We start from the raw sequence: 9,952 nt of genomic DNA on the forward strand, positions 1-9,952 counted from the left end.
TGATGTCTATTTACCTATCGTTGACAATTATGTATTTGTATATTAACGGGAATGTAACTATGAAATATGAATGAAACATTTTCGCTTAGCTTCAAAGTATGGTATTGATTTGCATTATCCCTTTTTCAATGAAATATTAAAAACGAGCTTAACGGCGATGCTGTGAAAATGTAGATAAGGAAGAAAAATGTTTTTGTTCAAGCATTCGGTATTCGATGGAAAAATATCAATCAAATTCTTTTGAAAAGTATTTGGTAGCCCTGAAAAGGACTGTTGTGTGTTATTATGCTGAGCCAGCAAATGCAATATTCGGCATCAACTGAATTTACTTCTTAGCGGCGGCTTTCTTTGGTGCAGCTTTCTTGGCTGGTGCGGCCTTCTTTGGTTTCGGGGTCTTCGGCTTGTTGGCTGCGGCCTTCGATGGCTTGGTGGCTTTCTGTTTGGGAGCAGCTGCCTTCTTGGCGGCCTTTGCAGGGGCTGCCTTAGGTTTCTTCGCAACAGATTTTTTAGCGGCAGCAGCTTTCGGTTTCTTAGCCTTCTTCTCGCCAGCTGGCTTCTTGGTAGCCGCCTTTTTCTCTCCAGCAGCCTTCTTTGGCTTTTTGGCGGCAGCAGCCTTCTTTGGCTTTTTCTCACCGGCCGGTTTCTTAGCGTCGGCCTTAACCTTGAAGGAACCGGAAGCACCAGTACCCTTGGTCTGGGAAAGCTTTCCCTTCTCGACGCCCGATTTCAGGGCCTTCTTGATAAACGGAGCCAACTTGGCGACGTCACACTTGTAGTTGGCGGCGATGTATTTCTTGATGGCCTGCAGCGATGAACCGTTGCGTTCCTTCAGGGTCTTGATGGCAGCTAGAACCATATCATTCACTGGTGGATGGGTCGATGGTTTTTTCGGTTTAGCAGGGCCACTTTTGGCAGCCTTGGCCTTCTTCGGAGCCTTGGCCGGAGACGCGGCAGCAGGAGCCGCAGCAGCAACTTCGGTAGCGGTTTCAGCCATTTTATCTCACTTTATTTCACTTGGAAAGTATACAAACTGTGGGGGAAAATATACGAATGAAGTGGTAACATTGGGCTTGTTGGCGCTTGGTTTCGTCGACCGTGTTAGGGAATGCTTATGCATGACGGTTGAGAATTACTGTTCGGCTGGTGGAGATAATTTTTCTGGACTATTCTTCAAAATCAGCATTATTCGAATCAATGATAGTTCACGTACTTCAAGAATTTAATTTATATTTGATGCAATATTTGAGCTTACTAAATATTTACACAAGTGCATCCACATCGAAATATATGAATGGGAAATTACAATTTATTATGCACTATTCACGACTTCATGAAACTGATTTGCGAAAAATAGTCAAATAATGATATTTAAACAATTCAGATACAATTGAAATACTGTTTATTAGTAAGACAAATGAATTTTCTTTCAAATAGCATCGTGTATATGCATAATTTTCGTTTCACTAAACGAAATAATCCACTTTTAAAACATACCGTTAATGTGGCAAATTATCTGCTTTGGCGTCCAGGTTCCGTGTGTGTCCCTGCATGATTGGATTGTTAGATATTATTTATTACTATTTCATGCCAAATCTAAAGTCTGCTAAAGTCCCAGGGTACAAATCTATCTTTGGTATCAGTGGTGTTGGAATGTGTATCTTATGCCATTCGCTAGTTGAATTTACTTGCATGTATAATTGGATATGTGATCCATTATGGTAGTCAATGGAATTAAGCATCAATGATAGTTTCTCTATGTTTCATATTGCGTTTTTAGCATTTTTCGTTTGGATTAGTATATACACACTTTTTTAAAGTTATTAAATATTTCGAAAATTAAGTTTTTTTGTTTGATACCCCTTCGATAGTCTTCAGGATGCATTCCCGCGGACACGATGGAAATGCCACAGTTTAAGCGAATTCACCAGTTGTATTTTTAGAATTAAGCTTAACATGTTACAAGTTTCCTGAGAAAGGCATACCCACAATGATGTCAATCGGAATAAAGTTTGGCCAAAATCTCTAATACTATCACAAAACTACACTCCAAAATTTGCTCGGCGATTTCAGAAAAATTTCGCTGAATTTTCATCAGCTGAAAGACGCAGTAATACAAGATGCAAAAAGCTCAATAATTTGAGTTTTATCCATTTGACAGATTAACTTTGCTGAAAATTCAACTATTATAGTTTCCAAACTGCTTGATTTCAGCAAAATTAATCTGTCAAATGGGATACATTTTAATTGCTGAACTTTCGACATCTTGAACTGCTGAAATTCTCAGCTGATGTCAAAAGCGAACAAAATTGAGTATGTGAGTATCAAACGGCCTTAGGAAAGAGAGAAGATCAATTTTACAAATCGTCCAGGCCTGATAATATTCTTCCAATTAATTCAATTAGAGATTATCTAATAGGGAAAGTTATGAAAATTTAGAGCCATAATACTCAAGTGAGAGCAAGGATGTGAAACATACGGGTCGAAGAACTAGAAGTGGCAGGTTCATTACCCTAGTAACAATTTAGGTTTTGTGATAGTTTTATAGCATCTCATAAAACTAAAGATTGCACTTGTAGCGTACTATAAAACTTCAATTGTTACTTGGGCAGGAATAGGCATAACATCTTATGGACTTCTGTCTTCTGCTGGCAGAGGTCGTGCTTCTAATAAATCGTTTTTCCGTGCCCATTCCTGTTGTCTGGAAATTATGACATGTAAGAAACACTCAATTAGTATCATTTTCCTGCTGACCTTATTCATAGGTCGGGATTGTCTCAGATAATACTAGGTAGTAAATACCAACTAGTCCCCAAAAAAAGATTGAGAAGAAACCGGATAAGCTGATGGCATTTTCCAACAGCCTATCAACGAAAGGTTCCCACAACTACATTATTCGTGAAGTGACCTCCGATTTCATGTACTTTTTTTGCTCCTAAAGAATTGTTTAAGCGTTAGAATTTGAATTTTCTATGATGTTTTAGTTTGATTTGGCAATGAAGGTGCCGCTCTGTACTATTTGTGAAACATAAAACATCTCGAACGTTTGAGTTGTGTGAAAAGTAAGTTTGATACTTGTCGACATTATTAAGTTTGGCTGAATTATAATTTGATCACAAGATATTTCAAAATGGCCGACAACTATAAATCTAGTTTAGGGTATGTTGGTATGAAGGCGCTAGTGTTGAAACAGACACTCGTTCAAAGAAAGAGTTTAAGGCTTATTTATTCGAACACAGTTATTTGATAACATTTGGAAACCACTCAGTGAAAAGGTGAAGCATAATTTTCAACCGATCACACTTTCACACCAAAATAGCATGAATGTGATCGATGACATGGCCACATATTGCATTACCGCTATACATCATATCACTGATTATAAAATTTGTACTTTCCGTATTATGAGTTTTTATTAGACAGTCCTTTTTGATTAAGGAAAATCTCACTTGAAAATTGTAAACAACGTCATGTTTGACATTAATTTGATAATCTGGTTAATTGAACAGTACTGAAAAAACAGCATCTTAAAATAATGTATTCTTTGAAGTTCCTCAACATGATACTTCTGAGTGTCATGTCAGTAGGTTTCTGAATGGATATATGACTATAAATCTGCGTTGTAGACGGTATTTTGGACATCGTATTTCGGTCACTGACTGATTTTAAGACGAGTAAGTATCAACAAGCTGCAATGTCCTTCCCACCCTTAGAATTCTATTCCTATTTCCGGAACAATATAGCCCATTGGAAACAATTTCATTTTTTTTTCTTTATCGCAAATATGTGGTCGTCCTGAAAAGGACGGTTTTGTACAAGAGTTGGTTCAGCGTTCGATTTAGGCCTTCTTTTCGGTTTTCTTGGGGAGTAGCACGGCTTGGATATTTGGCAGAACACCGCCCTGAGCAATGGTCACTCCAGAGAGCAGTTTGTTCAACTCCTCATCGTTGCGAATGGCCAGCTGCAGATGACGCGGAATGATTCTGGTCTTTTTGTTGTCACGGGCAGCATTTCCTGCCAATTCCAACACTTCAGCAGCCAGGTATTCCATCACAGCCGCCAGATAGACGGGTGCTCCGGCTCCAACACGTTCGGCATAATTTCCTTTCCTCAGCAGACGGTGGATACGGCCCACAGGGAACTGAAGACCAGCACGATTCGAGCGGGACTTTGCCTTTCCCTTAACTTTGCCTCCTTTACCGCGTCCAGACATGATGTTTTCGAATAGAGTAGCAACTTTCAACTGAAGTAGACTTATACTGATTCCAGATACCTGGATGGACCCTCGTTATATACCCGTTTCAATGTGCGTTATTTGTCAGAAAGGTAGGGCTGACGGAGAAATATTTGACAAACATAAAAAAGGGGACGAGCATCCGATGTTTACGAAGCTGGTATTTAAGGACTAGCATACATGGCTTCAACATTAGTTTCTTTCAAGCACCAGAAAGCATAACACCATTGTCGAAATGGCACCGAAAGCAAGTGGAAAAGCAGTCAAAAAAGCCGGCAAGGCAACGAAGGCCATTGTAAAGGGAGACAAGAAAAAGCGTAAGCAACGGCGCAAGGAGAGCTATGCTATCTACATCTACAAAGTGTTGAAGCAAGTTCACCCCGACACCGGAGTTTCCTCGAAGGCCATGAGCATCATGAACAGCTTTGTTAACGACATCTTTGAACGCATTGCATCCGAAGCTTCTCGACTTGCTCATTACAACAAGCGCTCTACGATCACTTCCCGTGAGATACAGACTGCCGTTCGTCTTCTGTTGCCGGGAGAGTTGGCCAAACACGCTGTCTCGGAGGGCACCAAGGCTGTCACTAAGTATACTAGCTCCAAGTAAATCACTGCATCGGAACAATCGGCCCTTTTCAGGGCCACCAACTTTTTACTAAAGAATCAAACTAGATTTTCCCCTGCCTTCACATCAAAAATGGTAAAATGAGTAAACTTGCGACAAGGAATTCAAAATGTACTGAGTGTATTTTCCTCGATAGCCAATGTATTGGCTATTTCGAGAAATAGACATCTCGTAATACCGATTTTTCGCCAACTGGTAATATTAGACTGGTGGCATCCTGCTGTCTTCGCCAATGCTACTCCAGTAACGAAAACGCGACTTAGGCTAAGATTGTCCAAATTGATTCTAACACAGTCTGCCAGATTCACTTGCGTAATGTATATAGACGGCAATTTCAGAGATGATACGAAAAATAGTTTTTACCTAAATTGTTCTCCACTATGGAGAAATATCTTGCATTTGCCTGCTAAGGCAAACCAAATGTTTCGATTTCATTAGTTCTCATCAGTTTGAAAAGCGACTTAAAGGGACATCACGCTTGACTAGGGGTTTGCTCAGGAACACAAATTGTGTCTCCGTTTCTTTAGCTAGCGTCAACCCGACGCTAACTTAGTCCGGTGACTAAATTGCTGTCGGAGTCTGATGAGACGACGTCGAAACACATATTCTATAAATAATTTAGTTACAGGTTTTGTGCTCTTCACGCGCAAAGATGGTTTAAAAAACAATTTTCTCCTTTATGAAAAACATAATTTTTACCCAAATTGTTCTCTATTAAGGAACAGTATAGCATAATGTATATACGCTTATTGACATATGTTTATAAATATTTTACGTTGAGAGCTCGGTTATAAAATTGTTTTACTGAATTGATTATCGAGCGGGATGCTATTCAAACCCGACGAAAAATTTTACTGAGCCTGGTGAATTTGGCCATTGGAAAAAATACAAGAATTTTAATAGGAAGGAAAAGTTCTACGTCAACGCCCCGGTTATGTGCCGTACATTACTCACCCCTAGTTAATTTTTTCTATTCTTATATTCTTCATCTATTGCACCTTTGAAATTCTCCAATTTCGAATTTTCGTGAGAAAACACTATTCAATCTGTTCACAAACATAGAAAAATGTTAAATCATGAAAAAATCCAAAATAAAATTTGGAGGTTTTGTTCAGCTAGGCGACACTGGGGAGCGCTGTAACTGATGTCTAATTAAAAGCCTAATCTGTTTTGTTACTGATGAGGAGGATTCGAAACACAAACATCCAACTACCAAAACTAGTTAAATGCACAAATTTGGATTTAACCCAATTTGTTTCCTACGGAGAAACAGCTTATGAAATAGAAAATGCGAACTAATTCTTTAAATCGATTATGTTGGCCCTGAAAAGGGCCTTTTATGTTGTTCCAAGTCAGCTATTTAACCTCCAAATCCGTACAAAGTGCGTCCCTGTCGCTTCAGTGCGTAGACAACATCCATTGCGGTGACTGTCTTTCGCTTGGCGTGTTCAGTATAGGTGACGGCATCTCGGATGACATTTTCCAGGAACACCTTCAGCACTCCACGTGTCTCCTCGTAGATCAGACCGGAAATACGCTTTACACCACCACGACGAGCCAGACGACGAATGGCGGGCTTGGTGATTCCCTGGATGTTATCACGAAGAACCTTACGATGACGCTTGGCGCCTCCTTTTCCGAGTCCCTTTCCTCCTTTACCGCGACCAGTCATTTTCTCTGTTTATTGATGCTTTCAGTCAAGACAGTTGAAGTGAAACTTATGCCTTTTGCCGTCACATGTATCCTTTATATAGTCGACGAGAGGGTACGTTTTTCCATTCCTCTTCGCTGATTGGCTGTTTCGTGCGAACCAAGCCCGTATAAAGAGGGGCAATGGCTGCCTGCGTGTTTCATCAGAGAGTTCGGTTTTATTCGTCGCGTAGTGCAGACGTGTTTAGCGCAGTAGTAGTGGTCGTTGTAAGTTTCGCGTGACAGTTTTTCTTTTTCTCTCTTTCCGCTAATGGGTAAGCGGAAAAAACCGGGCCGTAGCCCGAAGTTATATCGCAGGCGATCGACAAACGTCACCATCAGCACCGTAAAATCTGCTGATGTTACAGCCAGCACGCCGGGGCAGCCAGCGAAAAAAGTTCGTGAAGACGATGAAGCGTCATTACTTGCAGCAAATCGGTTCAGTGTCCTGAGCGAAAATGGGACAGCCGTGAATGTCAGTGAATTAAACGGCTTTGGCGAGGAGCACGAGGAAAACTTACCAGCCACCGTTGCCATCAAACTACCCCCGCTGTTTGTTAAATCAATTCCTTTTGACAAGCTGCAGAAGGACCTACTGGCAAATGGCATCAACGCTCAATTCAAGCTCACTAGAATTGGCACAAAAGTGATGCTGCAGTCGAAGGACGAGTTTGCCAAAACTAAAACGTACCTGAACCAACAGAATGCTCAGTTTTTTACCCACGATATGCCGGCTGAGAAGCCGTTCAAAGCCGTCGTAAGAGGTTTACCTTTTATGCGACCTGAATATATTAAAGCCGAGTTGGAGGAGCGCTACAAGCTACAGCCCCTAGCTGTATACATAATTTCCAGGAAAAAAACAGAAAACCGAGTACAGAGATTGCCTGTATCTTGTTCATTTTCGTAAAGGCACAGCAACGCTAGGTGCGTTAAAGGCAATGAAGGCAATTTTCAACGTCGTCGTCTCGTGGGAGGCGTATCGTGGCATTAAGGATGTGACGCAATGTATGCGTTGTCTCCACTTCGGGCATGGCACACGGAACTGCCACCTGTCGCCAAGGTGTAATATATGTGCCGGAAATCACGAAACTACCAGCTGTCCAATCGAAGGAGCAGCGGAGTACAAATGCGCCAACTGCAAAGAGCGACATCTTGGATCAGATCGAACGTGTAAGGCACGGGAGAAATACAAGCAGATTCGAAAAGAAGCTTCGACAAAAAACCAACCCGGACGTCGCCAGAACAAGGTTCCACAGTTCACAGCAGCAAACTTTCCTGCCCTCACACCAAAATTGACAAGTGACCACCAAGATAACCTCCCGCCGCGCAGTGGGACACCACCGGGTTTCCAAAGATGCGGTATCAACAGCGCCCCAGCCTGGTCTGGAATTCCCAACCAATCAAACACCAGTCCTCCAGACGGTTCAAGTCAAGCCCCCAAATATTCTGCAGCAGAACTTCTGCCCATTTTCACCGCCATGTGGACCCAGCTTCAGCAGTGTAATACACGTGCCGAACAAATCCGTGTTTTAGGTGAGTTCGTGATCCAGTATGGTTGCTAACTCTCTGAAAATGATGCTCTGGAACGCCCATGCTGTTAAGCAGAAACACATGGAACTGCTCGACTTGTCAACAAGGGAAGATGTCGACATCTTAGTGCTAACGGAGACCTTTTTAAAGCCAGAAATAAATTTTAGCCTACCAGGATACAGCCTTGTACGGTTCGACCGCACGCACTCCAAAGGGGGAGGAGTTGCCATCGCGATCAAAAAGCCGATAAAATTCACAATCCAACCACACTATCAAACTTCAATAATCGAAAGTATAGGAGTAGAAATATCAACCAGCAGCGGAACTCTACTGATCATTGCAGCATATTGCCCTCGTCAGTGCTTTGAAAGCAACGGAATGGCCAGGAAGTTCAAGAACGATTTGGTCAAGATTACGAGACATCGCAGGAAATTCATTGTCGCATGTGATCTCAACGCTAGGCATGAATTGTGGGGCAATCATATCCGCAACAAAAACGGAAACTTGCTGTTCGACGAAGCGCAACTCGGCTACTTTGTCGTCAATGCACCAGATCGCCCAACCTATCTGTCTCCAGCTGGCGTGCCTTCTACCATCGACTTGTTCCTGACGAATCTTGAGATGCCGAATCCTTACACCATTGAGGAGTTAAGTTCTGACCATTACCCGGTCGTACAACAAATCCGCGAAGAAGCAGTCCACGGTCAGCGACAGTACAGGAAGGACTATCATAGAGTGAACTGGATCGAGTTCCGACGGCGAGTAGATCGACGAATTGCCTTCGACGCTCGACTGGAAACAACTGAAGACATCGATTGCGCAGTGCAAGAGCTACAGTGTTCTATCCAGTCAGCTGAGGATGAATGCGTGCCCAAAGTTCCAGTAGTAGGTAAGCTAGTGCACTTAGATCCAACTACCCAAAGCATAATTAGAGCGCGGAACACCTTCAGACGTCAATTTCAAAGAACTGGCAACCTATCAAAAAAAAAGAGCGGCACAATACCTAACAAAATTAATTTCCCACCATACCCAAGAGCTCAAAAATATCAAATTCAACAATCTAATCCGCAGCTTCGATCCATATTCTAAACCCTTCTGGAAAACAGCCAAGATCTTAAAATCCAAACCCCAGCAAGTTCCACCTCTGAAAGATAATAACGTTCTACTAGTAACACCAGCAGAAAAAGCCAATGCAATAGGTACCCATATAACCAACTCGCACAACTTGGGCAGCACCATCGTTAGCCCAATGGAAAATGTGGTTCAAGACACGTTAGTAACCTTAAATAACACCGCTTGTTACGTACCGCCCAACAAAAGAATAACCCCTGAACAAGTGTCAGCCTCTTGCAAACGTTGTAGGAATATGAAAGCCCCAGGTTTTGATTCAATTTTTAACATTGTGTTGAAAAAATTAAGCCCAGAAGCACATATCGCAAGACTTTTCAACAGATGTCTTGATCTACTGTACTTTCCGTCAAGCTGGAAATTGGCAAAGGTCATCCCACTGCCGAAATCGGGTAAAGATCCTACAAGTCCTACTAGTTACCGTCCAATCAGCTTATTGTCGTCGATTAGCAAGCTTTTTGAAAAAATGATACTAGACAGAGTCCTTGAGCACGTGAACAACAATAGAATAATCCCTCCTGTTCAGTTCGGCTTCCGAGTTGGTCATTCGACGACGCATCAGCTGTACAGAGTCATGCAGATAGTGCGCAGGAACAAGGCCGTGGCAAAATCAACCGCAATGGCCCTGCTAGACATTGAGAAGGCCTTCGACAATGTCTGGCATGATGGCCTGATTTACAAACTGTACAGATACAACTTTCCGGTATATGTAATCAAAATCATTCAGAACTACCTATCAAATCGCT

At 42.0% G+C, this 9,952-nt stretch overlaps 2 protein-coding genes across 2 annotated transcripts; one reads left to right on the forward strand and one right to left on the reverse strand.

The window, feature by feature from the left end:
• Positions 1-325: 325 nt before the first annotated feature.
• On the reverse strand, positions 326-1,029 carry LOC131682686 (histone H1-like). The gene has a single exon (XM_058964373.1). The coding sequence runs from the start codon at positions 992-994 to the stop codon at positions 326-328; it is 669 nt and encodes a 222-aa protein (XP_058820356.1). The 5' UTR covers positions 995-1,029.
• Positions 1,030-4,453: 3,424 nt separating this feature from the next.
• LOC131682776 (histone H2B-like) lies at positions 4,454-4,841 on the forward strand. The gene has a single exon (XM_058964512.1). The coding sequence runs from the start codon at positions 4,467-4,469 to the stop codon at positions 4,839-4,841; it is 375 nt and encodes a 124-aa protein (XP_058820495.1). The 5' UTR covers positions 4,454-4,466.
• Positions 4,842-9,952: the final 5,111 nt, after the last annotated feature.

The sequence above is a fragment of the Topomyia yanbarensis genome, chromosome 1, assembly GCF_030247195.1.
Source record: "Topomyia yanbarensis strain Yona2022 chromosome 1, ASM3024719v1, whole genome shotgun sequence".
NCBI lineage: Eukaryota > Metazoa > Arthropoda > Insecta > Diptera > Culicidae > Topomyia > Topomyia yanbarensis.